The sequence below is a fragment of the Orbicella faveolata genome, unplaced genomic scaffold (assembly GCF_042242905.1).
Source record: "Orbicella faveolata isolate gen_17 unplaced genomic scaffold, um_ofav_v1 contig_48, whole genome shotgun sequence".
Taxonomy (NCBI): domain Eukaryota; kingdom Metazoa; phylum Cnidaria; class Anthozoa; order Scleractinia; family Merulinidae; genus Orbicella; species Orbicella faveolata.
In genome coordinates, this window is record NW_028301578.1 from 4,926,136 (window position 1) to 4,947,514 (window position 21,379).

Below are 21,379 nucleotides of genomic sequence, written 5' to 3' on the forward strand. Positions count from 1 at the left end.
AAAAATTAAGGATATTTTTGAGCAAAAAAGATTTCCAATAACCATACAGCAGAGAAAAAATATGTCATTTATGCCACGAATAAAAATTTAGGTCAGTAAAGTGGAAGTTCATTGGTAAATTCCAAACAGACAACTATCCCTACCCTACTCGTATGAAGCACCCTTTTACCATAGCTAGGTAACCGCCCTCTATACTCAAATCCAACATGGCTGCCTGCAGAAGTTTGTATCATGGTAACTTGCGTTTCTCGGCTAGAATTTGTCAATATTCCAGGGAATCCAATGGATTGAAAGGTATATTGCAGGAATTTGTTGCTTTTTTAATTGTTTATTTGCTTCGTCATTTTGGATCTTTCAAATCGTTAGCGTAGGATCTTTAGTTGCATAAAACGTAGCTTGTGGTAGATCTTTGTAACTGTGGTGGTTGCCACCGCCAGGGGTGTTTAATTGATGGTGTTAATTGTGAAATGTATGCTGAGAAACAGAATAATGAAAAAAAAATGATACAATATAATTGGTATTCGTAACCAAGAAAAAAAGTGATAGAAACGATTGTTATGATTTATGATTGTTATTGATTACCAATAAGTTTTAATTAGTATAGTCTAGGCTTATCAACAAAACTAAAGGTGGGTTTCTTTGGGGTGATCTTGATCAGGATCAACAATCCAAGATCACTCAGATCATGATGCTTCAAAGTGACTTTTGAATCCACTCTGGGCAAGAATTCATAAATTTTTTTGATGCACCATGATCTGAGTGATCATTGTTGCTGGTCCAGATCATCCCAAAGAAATGCACCCTAAACTTATAACAAAATTCTAGAATTAAATTGGTTGTATTAGAAAACCCTAATGAGTACTAACAGTGTCATATTCCTGAATTATTAGGCAATATGGGCCATTTACGTTTGTTGTGATAGCAGAGTTTATACATGCAAACAGGATCATTTTTTCACAAGTCAAAACTGTTATCCTCTTACAAATGAATATACGAAAGATCATATATTTAAACTACAGAGAAAGACGTGAAGATATGATTGATCATCGCAGTTAGACACAACTTAAGCAGCTGTGAAATTAAAGCGTGAAGAAAATTCAGGCTTGAACAGGATTCGAACCCATGACCTCTGCAATACCAGTGCAGTGCTCTTCCAGCTGAGCTATCAAGCCAACTGTTATCCTCTTATTTACTTATGAAAAGTGTTTGGTTAAGTACTCAACTCAAGAAGTTCCTTGTGTGAAGACTTAAACATTTTAATCTTGCAAATATACATGTTTTTAAATAGAGTTTTGTAAATGAAAAGAGTATCATTGCTAGCAGGAGTATTTTCATCCATTAACAGGGGCAGTTCTGGCTTGTAACCTTTCAACAACTCAAGTTTGCCTTAAGAAGACACCCCACACGGTTGGTGTCCCTGCATGGGCAAGGGCTGGGCAGAGAAGGAGAAAAGATTTAATGGAAATGGAGAAACCAAAATCAGATAGACAGATTGAAGCAGAATTTAACCTGGCAAATGACCCCACGGAAGTCAATTTGTATACTACAACAAAGACTGGCACACCTCCAGCATACAACACGGCATATGACAGTCAGATTGAAAAGTATGTTTGAATGATATTATGTTGAAATCTTTCTGCTATAGTATCATAATGTGGAGTCTTTGGTCTTGTTTAATTTTTATTATTATTATTATTATTATTATTATTATTATTATTATTATTATTATTATTATTATTATTTAAACCAGTTTGATGTCTGTTTCCCTTTGTTTTGGATTAGTATGATTGATATGAAACAAGGGAGAATAAATGCCTAACTGGTTTGGAATATTTCAAGCTGAAAACAAATTCAGCTATTAATGACATCTTTGCTGGGAAAAATTCCAGGAATTGATTCAAACCTAGGGAAACCTAGGGACTAATTCAGGCCTGTAATATTTGTAATATCACCACTGAACAGTTGAAGGGGTGATTAGAATAAAGCCCTAAGTGACTTTTGGAAAACGCTGAGGTAACCAGCATTGAAACACCTGCCAGTAATTAATACAGTTTACTCTTGTCTTCATTATTGTCTAAAAAGAACCAACCCTCCAAGTTGCGACCATTTTCGTCGCCATGGCGACTAGAATTTGGAGCTGGCGACTAAATTAGAACGCAAGTCGCCAGCTCAGCGACTAAAATTAATGTGACCTATGCGTCAGGAGCTTGAGCGGACTATCATCCGGAGCGAAACGAAAAACATTCTGAGCATTAAGAATTCACTTTGCAAAGCTAGTTGTTGTGGGATTTTAACCAACAGAAATGGAGACTGAATAAAATGAATTGTTACATGGTAAACAAAGATCAAGGAATTGCATTCAGTTGAGCTTGGGACACGACGAAATTCGTTCCACTCGACTGAACTTTGGCACGTCACAATTTTACCCGGAAGCGTGAGACAACGCACGCAATCCGATCATTTGCCATCGAAAAGAAGAGGAATTGCAAAAGTTTGGAAAGCTCGACGGTGACAGGATCCACAATATATTTGAGAAACATCCAGATGTATTTGAGAAACGTATTTTGTTTCAGTGGACACGAAAATACCTGACTTTACAGCAAACTTGATAGCACAAGCACGGGGGATTCTATAAATAAAAAAAACTGTGATGAAAAGCGGCTCGCAGTTGTAAATAAATTTCACTTGTGTGACCGAACCTGGGTTTATTTTTAAATTGTCAAAGATTTCATCAATAAAAAATATCCGTCTTAGTGATTGCCCTAAAACTTGTGAAAGTATTTTCGTGTTGAGTATTCGTGTTCCGCGGTTCGCATATTAAATTCAAAACGACAAACAATTTGAGCGTGAACTTTTCTGTCCATTTCAATACAGTCTTTAATTTTCAGATGAAGTTTTATATCGTTTGCTTATTCAAGCAGAAAACGAGGTTGAACATTTAAAAAAGATCATAAGCGATAAGGTAAAAATACTGTTCACTTTATGGTCTCAGCAAGAATTTGATGCCGCCTTGATAAACATTGGAAAACTTTCTGCCATTCAGCTGCGAATGAGGCCATCTTATTTTAACTTGGTATAATCTGTGTCGTTTGCACTGCTCCTGTTGTGTGAATTATAAATGATATACACAAATATTTCTGTGTTTTGTGAAGCGACTTTTTTTCTTAATTTTCATCGAATATTTTCGCGGGAAAAATGGTGGTAAACATACATTTCATTCATACATGCTCACGCTTTTTGATGGTTGATTTCACAACCAGCGCCAGCAGTGAAGGAATGGTTAAAATCCTCAAAAAGATCAAGAAGACCATTTCTTCAATCTGGAGTCCATATCACATGTGGTTTCTAAGTTTTAATGCAGAAATATGGATTTCTGTGTGCTGGCTGCAGACTTGTAAATATGTGTCACTAGTATAGATTTAAAACAAAAAAAACTTTATTTCATATCATGAAAGTTTGAATTGTTTGGAGTGCTTAAGTCATTCCTAAGTTACCATTTAAGTGTGATTATAAAATATTAAAAACTTAAGCAAGAGTTTATAATGAAGGTAGTCTGAACCTTTGGTTTTTTATATTTGTGGTGTAACTTGTAAATCGATGGAGCTATTTGAAGGCATGTACATTTGCACTATTATAACCATTGTAAAAGATTTATTGAAAGTGAAAGCCAATCAATTTAAAATGACTGAATGAGAACTATGATCAACTCACAACACTGCTGCAATAATATAGTAGTTTTTCATTGTGATCAGAAACTATTTCATTTGATCATCAATCATTCCAATAAAAGCATATTTGAATCAACATTAGGTAGTTCTTTCACTGAACGGGACTTTAATTTACTTGGTGGTTCAAGGAAAATGTTAGATAATAATAAGATTATTATTTATTATTAATTAATTATTAATTTGTGCATATATTTTGGCGACTAAAATTTTTCACTGGCGGCCAAACCTGAACAGTCAGTGGCCAAATGGCCACTAAGGAAAAAAGTTAACTTGGAGGGTTGAGAACTAGTAGTAATTACTTGTAGTTCTTTTGAGACAATAGCTAAAACCAGAGTAAACTGTGAAAATTGCTGCTACTGTAGGTATTTCAATCCTGGCTGCCTCAGAATTTTCCAAACGTTACCTAGTCCTTTATTCCATGCACCCCTACAGTTGTTATGCCCTTCCAGTCTATAGATAAATCCTGCTGCTTGTAAAACGACAATGGAATCCCAATTTTTCATTTCCCGTGATAACTAATAAGTTATAAATGTAAGTCATGATAAGTTGTTTCCCTCACCTGGGTCGAACACTGTATTTTTATCCCCTGATTTCTCAGACTACTCGCTTTTTGGAACCAATTTTTGTTTGAAGCATTAGAATTGCACTACAACTTCATTTTATTAATCTCTCTTTGAACCTGCTAGAGTAAAGGCTTCTTGATTGAGTTGGTTCTCTTGTTATATACTGAATATGCATTATCCTTTTGGCCCACAAGGCATCATGCAGCCTTCTCACTATTTATTTTAAATTCTATGAACTTGGTTTAAAAATCACTGGATATGGAACAGATGTAATATGAAAAAGACACTTTTAGAATGCAGTAGCAAGCCTAGATGTCCTCATGTGGGACATCGTGAAGTCAAGATGGACTCTCTAACATGATATGAAGTAAATCTTCTGTTGGGCCAAAGTGGTCCAAACTGCCAGTGAGAGTTCATCCATGTTTCTGTACTGAAGCAACTAATAAACTTGACATATTAATTGGGAGATGAGGAAGAGGGATAACCTGTGACTAGCATCGTGCCCAAGATGAGTAAGAATAATGAGGCTCATGCTGACCGTGCAGTTACTCTTCCAATATGGCATCAGGCTTGAATGCTGTTGAAGTTCGCCAACTAATAATATTTAGAGAGTTTAAGCATGACATTTACAGCAGACGGCAAATGGCAAAGATTATGTCTGATTTTTTATTCTTTTCTTGTAATCCTTAAATAAATCACACAAAAATAGAAAAATGTCTTCTACTATTCACTACAAATACAAATATTTTCACTCTACTGTACAGACAGCTGAAGACAGACGGCAAAAGTTTCATTTTTGCCCTTTGCTGTTTGATGTAACGTCATGCTTAATATTTCTAATTATTACAAATGGTTTTATGAACAGTATGGGTAAGTAAGTGACACATTTTACATATCGAGGTCCCCACAAAAACCTGTTTCTATGCCTTGTGCATTTTCACGAGTTTAAAACCCCTAGTCACTTCATGTTATGGTTAAGAGTAAGCATCAAAAGGGCCACCTGGCTCCTACATGTGTGATCTCTACAGTTGTAACAGAATTTAGACATTCCTGATTGTAGGATATAACTATTTATTATATGGAGAAGAGTGTTTTACTGGGAACTAAACCACTCGTAGATTCCATACGCCACTTCATCTGGGACCCGAGTGGCGTATTTTCCGTATGTCACCTTTGTGAGTGTCGTATCGTTCAATGAAGTCACGATTCCCGCCTTTTGCTTTTGTTGAATTGGTTTCTCCATATAACAAAAAGAACATTACACGTTGGCTCAAAGATATGAATTTTATGTTCTCGTGGCAAGAACAATATCTCACGAGTGAGCGAAGCGAACAAGTGAGATATTGTTCTTGCCATGAGAACATAAAATTCATATCTTTGAGCCACCGTGTAATATCCTCTATATATTTCTTTCAGACCCAAGATTACTATGTCAGCAGATCAAACTATGTTTGTATGTTATCATCCAGCCAAACCCTTTCCTCTGCAGTTTACTAAGGTATCAGATATCTAAATAAATCCTTTCTCTGACAACGTGACTTGTACTTCTAAATTAAATTGTATGTATAAATATTAATTCATCAATTAATCAATTGATTATAATTAATAAACACAATTTGTTTTAACAAAAAAACTGAAAATCTATCTTGTGCTCAGTACATTATGAGCAAAATATTTTGGATGATTTTAATTTCAGACAAAAAATGTCCTAAAAATAAAACCATCTAAAATTTTAAAGTGTCCCAAATATTTACAGTACAGTTTAAAACTTGGAAGTAGGTCCAAAGCTCTTTGTTTCCCTTATGCCAGGCTTTAGGGAGCAATCTCTAGTTGAGACATTACTTGACAGGTGTAACGGCTTGATAGGATTTGTGTTATTTTCTGGTCGGTGTATACATATATTTGTAAAACCTTGAGTTGCAGTAAAACTATCATTTTCATAGACGTTGTTTCAGTCTAATTTGTGTTTTTGTATCTAGACACAAATTTACTTTAACTGTGTTTCAGCAAAGTGTGCAAAATTTTTGTCTGGAATTTGTCTGAAATGAGATGAAAAGTGTCTGAAAATTAAACGTTTGAAATAAAATGTCAGAAATTTTTTGCACATAATGTAATTTATTCAAAACAATGAATTTGTATTTGTATTGTCACCTGTAGACATTCTTAGATCAATTCAAATGAAGAGAAAACAACACTATTATGAGCAGAGTACTTTTAATGGACTTCTTTCACTGTAAATGTCTCACAGGATCCTGGTTATCATATATGGTGGCAGCATGATACAGATTATATGAACAGTTTCAAGGATAAATTAACCAAAAAAGAGGTAACTACAAACATGTAAATGAAAGCTATTGAGCAGTACTTTCGTGTGTTACTTATTATTATTATGGTACACGAGTTAGTTCTAGTTTCCAACTCTGTAGAGGAAACCCTAGTTTGTGGCCAATCAAATACAAGCTTTGAGAAGTACTTTCATGTGGCACTGTTTATTATGCTGTACAAGGTGGTTCTAGCTTTTAAGTCTGTGGATGTAACCCTAGTGTGTGACCATTTAAATGAAAGCTATTGAGCAGTACTTTCATGTGGTACAGTTTATTATGTTGCACAAGGTGGTTCTAACTGTGAAGTCCACAGATGAAATCCTAGTGTGTGACCATTCAAGTAAAAGCTACTGAGCAGCACTTTCACGTGATGATTTTACTGCTCATCCCCTGTTGGTGTAAATTTATAAATGCATAGTTCTGTATCTTTCTGTAGTTCACACTTTCGAGTTGTATTGTGCCAACATGTTTTGTTGTACTTACATGTTTCAGGTTCAGGAAGTAAGAGAACTACGCGCAAAAGATGCTAAGGTGTGGACAGTCACTGCGTTGAGTAATATGTTACAAGTCAAGCCCTTGGCAATACTGTAAGTTGTTTCAATCCTTATGATTCATGGTTTTTATGACTTAAAATGTATCACATGTATTTATGTTTTTCTTTGTCTTATATGCTTGCGGCAAATTGGCTTTTGGGTTAAAATTTTAAGGTAAGGCCCGGTTCAAACGTCAAGGTATCATAATGTTGAATTCAAATGATGATATAAGTGCGACTGTACATTTAGCTTGGTTAAAATCTAGAGTGGTGGCATGACAGGGGCAATCGTTCAACCTGATAATGGTGAAATGCTTAGACCGGACCTACGAGTATAAGTATGTGTTTGAGGCGAGATAACTAGAAGAAATGCTGAATTGCAAGCATGCATTGACACTTCACTTTCAAGAGGAAAATGAGAGAGTAAAGATAGTCTTGAGCAGTTTAGATTAAAATTAACTTTCAGATTTAAGACTAATTAAACGAAGATCACCCCAGGAAGAGTGTACTCTTGTTTTCAAGTACTATGAAATTCTCTTTAGAAAGAAAATGTATAGAACTCAGAGTGGAGAATTGAGGACTTGAAAATATTTGGCTTTGCTTTGACTTGTGGTTGATGTAGCAACTGAAACTGGCTTTTGATTTAGGTTAGCCGCACCTTTGACGGATGAACAAAAGCTTGAACTTGAGGTTGAGCGAAAACTTTTAACTGAATGGCCCAAAGAGCAGCGAAAAACTTACAGAGCAAACCAAGAATTGGTAAGAATGAAACTGTAGTTTAGGATAGTTTAGTACAGCTTTTAACGTGTTATAAGAGCGTTTTCAACTGAGTGTCGGAGAAAGGAGAGCAGGGATGGCGCAGAGGTGAGAGCGCTTGCCTCCCACCAACGTGACCCGGGTTTGATTCCGGCCTGGGGCCCGTTTCTCGAAAGCCACGGAAACTTTTCGGGTCCGCAAAGCCATTTTTAGTTAATCTGTATCTAAAAACAGAGAGGTGTATACGCCTGAAACTTCTTGTATGAAGGGAACCTCTGTTCATATTTAGTATACGTGAATAAAACAGCTATGTAATCATAACGTTGGAGATTTCGCTACGGCTTTTCGGGTGCAAAAACGTTTCGGGACCTTCGAGAAACGGGCCCCCGGTGCCATATGTGGGTTGAGTTTGTTGTTGGTTCTCGCCTTGCCCCGAGGGTTTTTCTCCGGGTTCTCCGGTTTTCCTCCCTGCACGAAAACCAACATCTCCAAATTCCAACTCGGCCAGGCTAAAGGACCCGCTTAAAAACCAGCTGTGGCTCATGTGGCTTCCTCTCAAAATATTGTTATTAGAAATTGCCTAGCTTTTGTCTGCTTTACCATTATGCTTTATCACGACTTACAATTGGTCTAAAATCACACATGTCAACCAATCAGCGGCGACGTTTTATTAGTGTTAGTGAGACTAGTGCACTCTGTGATTGGTTTAGAATCTCGCGCCTCCTTATGCTATCGACCAATCAAATTCAAAAAAGAAGAACAATGTGACTTGTTGAATCGCGTTTTCTCGTGACTAGCGCTGATGTATTTGCTTTGAGTTCTAGTTATTAGTTCATAACGTAGCTTCATAATGTGGTTATCTGTTGCTGTGATTGACCCTTTTGACTACCTTGCTCTTTGGGTATACCTCATTCAATTGGAAACCGCCTTAATAATTGCGTTTGCCTTTGTTTTACACCTACTGGTCTCTTTTTCAGCGGTTTTACGCAATAAAATCACGTGCAACGTTCTTTGTCCAATCAGAACAAACATACTGGTTTTTTATTTCGGCCAATCACAAGAAAGAAAATTAAAGCAGCTCGTGACTTGTTGTGCGCGTATTTTCCCGCGCTTGACGAATTACTTAGCATCGGTTGCTTGCTTTAGCTTTGGTTTCTCAAGTCCGTTAGGTTTATTGTGCTAGTGGACCAGAGTAACTACAAAAAGTACTTTCAATTTGCAACAAAGTTGCGAAACATTCCCAGATATTCCTTAGTTTTGGCCAAGTGTTTTGGCCAAATGCGCGGTAGAAAAAATATTATATTGATTATAATTTGGGATACTCCCAAATATGGGGCGTTACACGTGGGGAGGTGCTAGCTTGGCGTTAACTGTTCACGTGCTCTAAACCAATTAAAATCTCCGAAAGCTTTAAATGTACCTAACCAATGAACGAATGGAATCTGATTGGGTGCAGTTCAAAGTCAACGTTTGCTTCCAGCGACCAACTTCTACAATCTGAAAGGTTTCATTGGAAAATGTCTACAGAAACAAAGGATTCTTGGAAAACTTTATCATAAATGAAATATCAGTTGGTGACTTTTCTATCACGGACTATAATCTCCCTCGGCATCAAAATTGTCTTCGCATTTTCTTTTAATTAGTGTCCTCGAACGTTCGCTTCTTGATTAATTGTTATTTTTGTTTCATTTTTACTGCCTAAGATTAATACGTGTAAGGTTCGGGAAATTGCAATCCCAAAAACTAGCGATGCCCCAAAAGGAGCGGTAGAATTTATTGTTTGGAATGTAGCGCCCTTAAACGTATACCTTGGCTTGCTATCAGTAAGCAATGGAAATAACATTATAACAGCAACACAGTAACCAGTGCCAAACTGATTTGATATTTGTTTAAGATGGCCCAATATGAAAAATTATATTTCCCTGTTCTGATGTTATATTGCATTGTTTCTAGCAAGTGTTTTCCTTGTTCTGATTTCTTACGAGACAATTCTTTAATTATGACTGACATCTTTATTTATTATGACGGATAGGCTTACGTGCTGTAAAGCTACTATATAGCGTCGATTTTCAGAAAGAAGTGCTAGGAAAAGACTGCGAAAATTTTGCTAAAAGAGGGTAGTTACATGCGACACTTTACGATGTTCCTTGTAAGAGCATATTGCGGTACAATTTTAAGTATTGCTACTATATAATTCATAGCATAATGTGTCATGTGTACGCTGCTCCACCGAACTATTCTTATGTTTCACTTTTTTTCTGTTGCTGTTTGCAGGAACGATTGAAGTATTATCATTCGACTCGAGTGGCGAAATCGTCCGAGAGCAAAGAAACAAAAAGAGACAATAAGCGAGATGACGCCTCTCCGAAACGAAATGTCGTTATTTGAACTGACTCAGAGTTGAGTCGACTTAGAAATCCAGTCAAAATCAAATTCCCGGGATTCGCGTATACCCTCCCCCCCGGATCAAGAGGCAGGTCGCTTGTGCGGTCGAAGAAACTGAGAAACTCTCTGACTTCATGACGGAAAACCGGCTGGAGAAGCTGTGCTGAAGTTGATTTCCGCCGATATGTGTGCTGTTTTTCCAGTGACGATGCGCAATAAATTGAAGAACTCGACGTAATCAAAAGACGTAACTCTGTCCCGAAATAAGCTTCCGTTTGATATTTTTCGTAATAGTTTCTGTGTGAATATTGCACCGGCATGCTTTCTTGTAGATAACTGCAGCTTTGTTTTTGACTGAGAAATGATACAAAATCACTTTGCTCGATAAATGAAGTTCTTTAAATATTACCATGCACGAAACCAGAAAGGATAACAGAAAAGAAGATGATACAATTGAATTACATAATTAAGCGTAAAACAGCCAGTTGTTTGCATTGACGTCAAGTTTGAAGTATTTTCTGTATGGACATTCCCTCTGCAATATAGAAACTCCTCAAAGGATAGAAAGCCCTTGAAAAGTGACAAATTGTGAATAATATCAGAAATGGAGCTTCAATTGCGTGCTTTCTGTAATCAAGCTAGGACGGAGAGCAAAGAAAACTTTTCTCTAAAAACAGTCTATCAACTAGTCTTCAAACAGCCTACTGGAATGACCCCATGTTACGTCAACCTCGTTTCCAAGGTGCAAACTTCGAGGGACAATTCCTGAGAACGAGGTTGGTGTTACGTAAGTCTGTCTGTGACCGCAGGACAAGCGACACTAATCTGTATAAGTATGCAAATCAAACTGGGAGGCAATATTGAGGCAATACCTTTTCACTGTTGTAGTAAATTAGTGTACAGTTCTAGTAAATTAGCAAAGACAACGTGCCGCGTACGTGATCTCATTTGTTTATTACGTGGGTGTACATGCGTCATTCTTGCTCCCAGTCTTCCGTTTTACAAGAGGCCGTGTTGCATTCTCAACCCCAGTGCTCTCCCTTTTGTCGCGCTCAAGAAGCCAAAGGCTCTGGATGGAGTCGAGAATTCCTCTAGATCAACATGTTTTGATCGAGGATGCGTAGCAAGGAATGAAAGCTAGGACTACTCGTAGACTATTTCGAATAATGAGTGTCCTCAAAATGATAATTGACGGTTATATTACTTTGTAATGCAGTTTTTTAGCCATCGATGTAGCGTTTAGGTATTACCGCGACCTTTTTGGTCAGCTCCCAAAAACAACGTCCGCTGGCGAACACTAGCTGACTGCAGAGGTAATTCTTGCAGACACCCGACAGACTTTGAATTTTATCTCGGGGGGGGGGGGGGCCGCCTCTATAAATAATACGGGGAAGCTACGCCAGAAAGGGGTACCTTTTTCTGGCTTCACCTACATAAAAGGGTAGAGATTTCACAAGTTGAGGTATATGAAAAGGTAGGGAAATCTGTCATCTGGTTATTTTAAAGGGCGTTTGTTTAATCAAATGTTTCGAACAAACGCACCTTATGGCTGTACTGTTTTATCTATAAATGACAAGAAGACTTTCTTTTGGGCGATTTATTCATAACACGGTCTAGTTATGAAAGTTTGTGAAATGTGTACGGAGTGGGTACCTTTTCTGTCAAAATGGTATACAACAGGCTAAGGAGTTGGACCTCGGGGTGGAGTCTCCCCGGTATAGCACTTTGTATGGTACCTCCCCCCCTCCGCCCCACCCCTCGGATTTTTTTCTCACAGAATCGGCCTCGTTTGTGATTTACAATAAAATTCCGGTGGTGAGTATTCGGCTTATTTTTGTTTAAAGGTCTTTTTAAATGAGCTTATTTTAGAGGGCTTATTATTATTTTCGGGAGGGCATACTATCAGAGGGATTTCTGCGTCAAAGTCTAATTTGAGGAGAGGCTTTTGGGAATCTTTTAGTAGTTTTTTGGAGGGGGTGGTGGAAGCTTATCGAAATTGCACGACATTTTCATGGTATTTTCTCCTTGCTGTTGTTTAGTCTTATAGCAAAAGAAAAGTGGTGATCCATGCGCCGATGATAGTTATAAATAAATAATTTTTTTTCTGGTTTTAGTTTCTCTAGGCTTTTTTCTGTATAGCTGTTCCCTTTAATTTTATTTATTGTTATTTTGTACCAAACAAACTAAACAAATGATTAAAATGATTTAGGTGCAACAACAGTAAAGCAATTCCTTTTAGAATTCGAGTGTTTAAAAGACCAATTTACTGTGACGTGCAATCTTTCAGAGGTTTGTTATCAACAGTGACCTTTTTTCTATTAGCTGCGACTTTAAGACCAATATTCGACATTCTAATATTTTCGTTTCCTGAAAATGAAAGCAATTCCGCCAACAAGGCTGATAGCGCACCCCTTATGGCGAAATCAGAACGTCAGCTGTAAAGGGTGTCTATGATTTTCTGTAATCTTGACTTAATCCCCAAGAAAAATTATGGCTCGCAGACTTCTCGGCTGCTGGGCATGCGGTAGAATTAATCTGGAGCGCAATATCATTTGCGGTCGTAAATTATGTTGATCTTAAAACCCCATCTCTGAAAGGATTTTAGAATGTTGAATTATTAATATTGGTTTTATTACCTGAGTGGTTGTTACGAGAAGTCTGCTCGAGCTTTATAGGTACCTGCATTCTTGAACTTGCAACATAATTATTTACAGAAAATGGCTCGTAGTTTAAAATTTGGTGGGAAAATCATCTCGTGATCTTTTACAAGCAGCTCAATCACTCAAGAGCGAATATGATTATTCGCCCTTTACTCGCCCGATTGAGCTAGACTCAACAAGATTTGTCTTGTCTACAATAACCTACGCCTCAACGATTGCACAACTGACTTAATATCTAAATGGCTTCAAAGTTCACGATATTTAACTTGTCTACAAGTAGCTTGGCGATAGCCTCTTACATAACTTATTTCGACCGTACTGGTGCTAGGGTCAATGTTGAAAATTGGAAACAACGTTTTAGGACAGGAAATTACAAATATATAGCACCCTTGGACAGAAATCGGGTCCCCCCCTAATCCCACAGTATTCAGAATTAAACAAGACAAACAACACGCGGAGAGGTTGTACTACAATAAACGCATCGCTTACTATAAATGACTTCTATTTAGAACTTCTTATATTAGGTTTTTCAATTGTTGTGTCGTGTCGCAGTAGTTTCTGTTTTTCGTCCTCTTCCCAGATACTGCACTGGCCCTTAGTTACCAAGGCAACATCAACGTCACGAGACAATACAGAAGCTGGTTGGTAAACCATTATAATGCATTATAAAAGGAAACTGAAACTCAAAACAGCTATGAAATATACATGATGCCGGTAGGGCTTCGTCGCTGCGACCTTTGTTGAAGACGTTGATTATTGCTTTCAAGATGTCGATGTGGAATCGGAAAAATTCGGTGGCGATTCAGTCCTACTCAGCCAAGGCGAATAAACCGGAGCCTGAGGAGAAAAAAAGAGTGAGTTATTTGGATTTTACTGTATTTCCAACTGACATCCGGCGAAGAGTAGGAATAATGTGATCGGGTATTTCACAACGCCGGCTCACGCTAGCCAGAGAGATTTTGAAGTTCGCGTTCCAGTTCATTCCATTCTCTCACTCGCTTCCAAAATGGATTGGCATTTTAAGAAAATATAGCACCGTTACTTTGCCGTCGAAATTCCGGGTGTTCAATCTTTTCCTAATTGCATTGTGTGCTATTTTAATTTTTCTAACTCTAAGCTAAGAAATATTTCAGAGGCGTTTTATATACCTGTTTAAGCTAAATATCGTAGCCGTCAACGGTTAAGCTTGGTTGAAAACACTCAAGATTTGATGAATCCGAGAGCCGAACAGCATTTAAGATCAATTTCCTGTGAATAGTCATAAACGGGGGAAATAGTCTTCTGCCAAATCAATGAGAAAGGAACATTGTATTGTAATAAGACCCACTACTACAATCTCTTCAGATGTCACGAATATCGAAAGCAGTAATCATAACAGAGATCTGAAAAAGCTTAGAATTTTCTTCAGTAATTCTGAGATTTGTATTGATCCTTTAATTTCAGTACATTAAAACTCAGCATTCATATGGGTCCTACCGGTCTATGTCGAGAAGCAGTTCCATCGACAGTTCAGGTTTGTAAAATGAATTTGTATTTATTTTCTATTTTTTACAGCTGATAACATAAATAAAAGTGTCTGACAATTCAATTTTCCCTCTGAGGTCTTACTTAAGATCTGAATTTGCTTTCACTGTTACTTGATGGCGTACACAGATTTTCTGAACCAACACACATTTTTACAAGCACTGCGCCCGTTGTCGTCGCGTTCGACTTCTCAGCTCACACCGAACCCGCGGTGAATTAATTTACTACCACATCGAGCAATTTAACTTTATTTGAATACTGTTGACACAAAACTTTCAAAAAGCTCACTGTACTTGAATTCATATTGATTAGCGCTCACTTCTCGTCTTCTGTTTAGAAACATTTGCAGTACATCAACCTTTATGCAAATACGCCGGTTAACGTTGCGTGACCTGCCACAAATCGTGATTGTCTTGGGAAGATAGCTTGAAAAAAACACACACGATTAGTAGGGGGCCAAGTAATCGTATTTAAACTTTCCAAACAAAAGACGTCGTTCATGTTCAGAACATTCTAGCTTCTGGCCTGAAAAAATTCAGTTCATGAAAGGTTTATAGTTCCAACCTTCTGTTTAGGTGGTTTTGTAATTAAAAATAGGAATCAATTGCATGTCGACGTTCTGTTAACCGGAGCCAGACAAAGAGGCTGAAATGCAGATAATACGAACTGAATCACTCTTTGACAATATTGTACTTCTCTGTTAAAACCATAACTTCGTATATTAGTTTTTCTCCCTTGTTTTTTCGCATGTTGTTAATATTGCCTTAGTTTGCTTTGCTACTTTTTGTTTCAATCAATAGTACGCGCTTCGCGTGCGATGTACGTTCAATATTCCCGACACCTTCGCTGGCAAACCGCAACGATTTTATTCTACATTCACGCTTTTGTTAGGCTAATTTGAATATCATCGACCAAAGCGTAGAGAAAACCTCATTTTCCTTAAATCGGCGTCTTCATCTCCTTCTTAATTAAATGTTTTTCCACTACGGACTATTGCACGTATGCAAATTTGTCGGTTAACATTGCGTGACTAAAGAAAGTCGCGATATTCCCACCGCGCGAAACAACATGAAATGCATAGGGGGTACAAAGTGACATTGCTGGAGACGGGAATATTCTTGATTATCGTTCAAGGTTTATTCTTATCTCTTGGATCGCTAGTCTCTGGCTTTTTGACTGCCATGATTTGGTGTTCATGTTTACACGACGTGACAGACAACCCGCAAAACGAGATAAAATTTGTTTGGTTCGCGTGTCATTTGTCTGTGCAAAGTAATTTCGTTCGATTAAATGCAGAAACTTGTGTTCAAAAAAAAGTTCAAACGAAGTTCGACGAATTGAAAACTTCTGTAATTGTGGCGATGGCATATCCAACTCGGCAATGTATATTACGATATATGTTATCGCGAAGAAACCGAGATAAATAATTGCTTTTCACTGTCTAGTTATTTTTCGCACAATTTACAATTTTTTTTGGGGGGGGGGGGGGGGGGTAAAATGGAATAGGGTAACTATATGGACTGCAGGTTTTGGGTATGTAGAAAAAGTTTATTTTTCACATGTAATTGTAAAAAAAAACACACCCTCTAAAATTCACGCGCGTTTACCCGCGTGGAACAGCACAACAATTTGTCACGCGCTCACATGGTTAACACGTGAAAAATGTGTGTGACGTGCTCGTGTGCTCTGACTTGACCATTTGTCGACCTTGACCTGATGATTCTTCCGAATCCTTGAGGCAATGTTGTTGAGTGGTCCTTAAAAAAGGCCAAAAATGCGACCAAACGTTATGCAGAACAATGTTGTGGAGGCCTTGAGATTTCCAACTTCAACTTCCTCTCGAGACGGCTCCGGGTTCAGGCCCCGGATCAGGCCTGCCTTTTGGCGCTGTAGATTGCTTCTTGCAGGACCATTGATGAAACAAGTTCGGAAAAAGTTGTAACAATATAAGAGGTGACGCCAGCATTTAACAGTATTGGCTTCGTGGCGTGCAAAAAGAAAGTGTCTTCTCATTAAAAAGTGATTAAATATTTGCAGTGATGCAAAGAATTAGCAGTTATGTAAGATGGTCTGCAATGGCGTCGTGCTATAACTTCAAAAAAAGCATCAACCATTTGCCGCGTGGGAGAATCCCACGTGGCCTAATGATCATTCGCGCGTGCGGCCGTGTGCTTCTGCACGGAACTTTACTCTATAAACAAACCATTAAATCAACATGTCTCGGCTTGCGTACAATAACCAAAACATAACTTGGACATTTCACATGGTTCTCACGGCATTCTGTTTTGATGCGAAATTCAGGGCCACAACACTACGGCTTATGGCAAACACGCGTTTCTGACGTCCTAGCTGATAAATGGGTAGTCTTTCTATCACGGGTGCGTAGCGCTGCCCAGTGTAAGACGAAAATTTGTTGATAGCCTCTTGAGACTCCCAAAATAGAAATGTTACGCCACCCAAGCTGAGGGACTGCATGAATCGTGCAGCAGCAGATATTTTGCACGAGTCGTACCCGGTCAAGAAAGTACAACTTGAATAGGATGTAGATGAAAACAAATGGGACTTACTCAGGACTTGATCATCATCCACCTTCTACCTTCGCTTGGTTCATTAACTTCCCCTCATGCTGAAACTGGTGAAGTTATAGTCATACAAAAGAAATTAGTCTTTAAATTTTGAACAATTTATTTGTAACACGCATAAAAATGCGATAGAAAGCAGCACAGTTTTGGGCAGGGCACCACTTGTTCCGAAGTACCCCTCTCAAACAAAGGCTCGAGAAGAGACAGTTCTCAGATGCTGTTCGGTTTTGGAATAATAGAATTTCAATATTAATCATACCTCCACTCTTAAACAAATTTAGAAGATAATGTCGTATTGGAACTGCAGTTTTGAAGAGTTTGCGTCATATGCCATGCCATGCCTAGCTCAATACAACCACCTGTGGGCAGTTTTAGAACCAGTGAGGGAATATGGCGTACGAAAAAAATATTGAAGCAAGCGATTTCAACCGATGAAGATCTCTCAAGCAAAGCTGTGCTTTTTAACGATTTTGTTCCCTTAGGTTCTGCCCAGTTACTTGAAAATTAAGGGAATTTACAAAACGCCTTTCTTTCATTTCAGTGGGCGGGGCGAGAAACTTTGCAAGCGTGCAAAGCTTTGGTGACCGTTTAAATATTCGTCAGTATATTGCTTTATTTCCAGGCGACAGAAACACTTGATGCAATACAGCGTAAAAAAAACACACACACACTCACACACTTTGCCGTGTGTGGATCAGATGTACCTTTCTTTAGGTTTTGAACAGGTACTCTGCCTTCCCCCCCTTACCCCTCCCCCCTCCCCTGACAAACACACACTCACAACGAAGACATCTCCCGGTTCCCTTCGTATGGTCGAAGTGCTTCTAAGACTTATCGCTTATCCCTTTAAGGCCGCCAGATGTTGTCACACACCATGGCGAATTTTGTGGTCGGATTAAAAGACTATCCATAGTAGCATAAACTCATACGTTAGTAATATTTGTGAAATTTAAATTCAAAAACTGTAAGACAGCATGAAATATATATCTTGACCACTCTTTTATCCTCCAAAGTGCAATTAAGAAATTCTGATTCACACTGTGAAATAAATAAAACCCAAAAAGGTAGAATTGCCGAGTGATTTGGAAAAAACTAGCCCTGGTTATTAAAATTTATAGTTCTCGTAATGACTCGAAATTGTGTTTTGGCTCTCTTCATGTAAACGTAAACGATGTTAGAATATTTAGTTTTCACTTCTTTACAGAAAAGCGGTGTTTCTGCCAAGAACAATTCATTTGGAGATTATGTGCGACTGGACGCTAATGTGTGGCTTTTTGCCAGCGGCACTCCAACGTTTTTGTTGTGTTTACCTTTTGTAAAAATAATAATAAGTTTACGGGGATGTGCAGAATATTATTTACGGAGATAGCGTCTTAGTTCTTGGTACACTATAAATAAATCATTTTTAGACTTTCGAGAAACTAGCGTTCTTTTTATTGGAAAAGCGAGTCACTTGGAATTCGTCACAAAAAAGTGAGGGAGGCAATAACGCCTAAAGGAAGAGAGTTTTTTTTTTTTTTATTCAAAAGGCCTTCTATATCTAAACGTTTTTAGCCAGTAAAATATTCAACAAAGAAGCATTGCGTATAGGTTAAATGTTCAATGCGCCCACCTTGACAAATTAAAACTGCCTGGGGATCGAAATTTAATGTTATTTACATAAAAAACATAAACTATACTAAGAATTATTTAACGTTTAATAAGCGGCTTGTCGCACCCTCAAAGTTTTTCACAATTTCTTTTTGTGCATGGTCCAAAACAAATTCTACAACAAAAGCAATACATTGTCATTGTCAAGCAGCTTGTGACATTGAATATTTACGTTTTTATCCTCTTATCTATTTTCAGTCTGAAAAAACGTTATGTAACAAACGAAACGCCGAAAAGAATATGATATTTCTGTACTATTATGTGGTTACGCATGGGTTGATCAATTTTACTCAGTCATACCAGTGAGAAGGATCATGTGGTAACCATTTCGGCGAAAGATTACAATATCAAAAACAAAAAACAAAAAAACAAAAAACAAAAAACAAACGAGAATTTACGGCAACTTGGCTTTCCCCTATCGACAGCTTCAGTCAAACCCCAATTAAACGGCCACCCCCGGCCGGCTATTAAGCGGCCAGTTATCAAAGTCCCGATGGGAGTTTTACCACTATTAAGCGGCCAGCCCTCTTTAAGCGGCCACTATCCATTTCCCCTAGGGTGGCCATAATAGGGGTTGAACTGTATCTCCAAACAGGTCAGTTTTTTTCCACTATTCAGGTCTGACTTGCACTCAATAAAATTTCCAGCTGAGTCATTTGAAATACAGTTCAATCCCTATTAAACGGCCACCCTCGGGAAAATGATTAGTGGCCGCTTAAAGGGGGCTGGCCGCTTAATAGAAGTGAAAACAATAGAAAAGCCCCCATCGGGACTTTGATAACTGGCCGCTTAATAGGGGTGGCCGTTAAATAGGTGGCGGCTTAAAAGGGGTTTGACTGTAAATCGTCAATATTCCAAGAACCCGAGATCTAAATCCCCATACTTCCACCCCCAAAATTGTCAATAAAATGATAATTCTTATTACGTAACGTTCTCATTCCGGCTTTAATTAATCGTACCACGCGCGTTTTAATAACGCTGTTGGAATGTCTCCAAAATACATTGCGCGCGCTCATTGGTTTGTTTACGATTTGCCTCACTGGATTTTTTTTTATATGCGTGTTCCCATTCTTTACATCTCGGGATGACCTTGCTATCAACGCAGTATTAAACATTGCATTTGATGTCTCATTTTCACCGTGTGTCCTTCCCTTGTTTAGCGCAAAATTGTATGCCTCCGTAATTTTGCAGCCTAGTCTAGACTCTCTAGTCATAACATTGCTGGCAACGACTGCAGCAGCAATAAAATTGTGCACAATTGCGCAGCATAACCGACTATCAGCCATTTCGCGCATTATGCCTATCAAGTCTCCAACCCAAACACGACGATCTGTATAAGTAGCTTTTTTCTTTCTTTTAATGTTTTCTTGTCTGAAAACAAAATTATTTAACAGCTGTCAGGATTTATTCCCGTCTATTCACGCCGCTACTGTCGCTAATTTTATTACGTAAGCACTTGCTTTCCGCGTTTGCAATGTTACGTAAAATGCTGCCTAGCTTTCTGCTCTAGGATAGTTTCGCTTTGGCGCAGTGTAGCCAAACGGAGTCGCAAGTAGATACAAGTTTTTAACTTGCGTAAACTTGAAACTACGTTTACTCAGCACTTATAAAATGTTGTGCGATATGTTGCGCCAAGTAAGCGCGGTTTGCAAATGAATTCCGGAACCCAGATTCTCTGAGTTTAATGGGAGCGAAGGATGGTAAAATCAGAAATTCCCTGAGCCCGAGATGTGCCGGACAATCAAGTGTTTTTGACAGCTACGAGACACTGGATCATATTTCCTGTATTAACTTGCTGTTTTAGTGGTAGGAACTGACTTCCTCGTTCACAAGGATTAGCTTAACTTGACACACACTGGTAAAAAACACAAATCCTACATTTGAGGGCCTTTCCCCCCAAAAAAACCCTAGTTTCCGAGAGGGGCGAAACGCACCAAAGCGAGTTTTACGTTCGAGGTCGTCATTGGATTGAAAGTTTCCTAGCGGCGATTTTCTAGGAATCACTCACCCTTCTTATATAAATATTGAACCTGCGTCTGACGTCATTGGCACTTCTACAATAAACGGCTTACCTTCAAAGTTGTCGTTTACAGTAACATTAATAATAACAAGAGATCATGCAGATTGCCATGCATGTCTTTAGACTTGACTTCTCTATGGAACTGTCAGTGGTGTCTGAAATTTGCGACATTTCAGAGCAAAGTCTTCGAACGGTGCGCGAAAATGGCAGATAAGATATCATTTTTCACAATCAATCAAAATTTACTGTAGAGTAAAGCTTCGTGTACACAGGCGATTTTCATGTGTCAATTTTTCTGCGATAATTCTTATTTGATCGTGTGGATGAGGAAAATTGGACAATTTTTATGTGATAAATATATTGCTGAAAAGCTGGCGTGTTAGCTTTTATTTAACTCCTGTAGACGACTCGTCTTATAAAATGTGGCAACTATGTTTGTAAGCACCAAATTTTTCGGGGGCAACTAAGCAGTACCGCCTTGTTTCTGCGTGTCTGTGGTCCAGTCATTACTAGCGCTGAACTGTTGGCAAATATTTGCTGTGCCATGACTGCCATCTACTCGGTCAAAAATATTTGTCACATAAAAATTGCTCGTGTAGACGAGGCTTAATGAAAGTACATCCTCCCCCCCCCCCCAAAAAAAAAAACAATACAA

At 38.2% G+C, this 21,379-nt stretch overlaps 1 protein-coding gene and 1 long non-coding RNA gene across 2 annotated transcripts; both read left to right on the forward strand.

Moving 5' to 3' along the window:
- The first annotated feature begins 171 nt into the window (after window positions 1-171).
- Window positions 172-11,214, forward strand: LOC149096107 (uncharacterized). Its single transcript, XM_089281007.1, has 7 exons — window positions 172-294; window positions 1,346-1,604; window positions 5,708-5,789; window positions 6,540-6,617; window positions 7,108-7,202; window positions 7,795-7,906; window positions 10,178-11,214. Exons 1-7 carry the CDS (start codon window positions 207-209, stop codon window positions 10,289-10,291), a joined length of 828 nt encoding a protein of 275 aa, XP_089137133.1. The 5' UTR covers window positions 172-206; the 3' UTR covers window positions 10,292-11,214.
- A 2,381-nt stretch (window positions 11,215-13,595) lies between these two features.
- Window positions 13,596-19,834, forward strand: LOC110039915 (uncharacterized). Its single transcript, XR_016204482.1, has 3 exons — window positions 13,596-13,802; window positions 14,392-14,461; window positions 18,259-19,834. It is a non-coding gene; the product is annotated as an uncharacterized LOC110039915 (long non-coding RNA).
- Window positions 19,835-21,379: the final 1,545 nt, after the last annotated feature.

Bases quoted from the DNA above. Each gene is read 5' to 3' on its own strand.
- LOC149096107 (XM_089281007.1), top strand. From the start codon at position 207: ATGGCTGCCTGCAGAAGTTTGTATCATGGTAACTTGCGTTTCTCGGCT. The intron at 295-1,345 runs GTATATTGCAGG...ATCCATTAACAG, and splicing joins GGAATCCAATGGATTGAAAG to GGGCAGTTCTGGCTTGTAAC. The intron at 5,790-6,539 runs GTATCAGATATC...AATGTCTCACAG, and splicing joins TTCCTCTGCAGTTTACTAAG to GATCCTGGTTATCATATATG.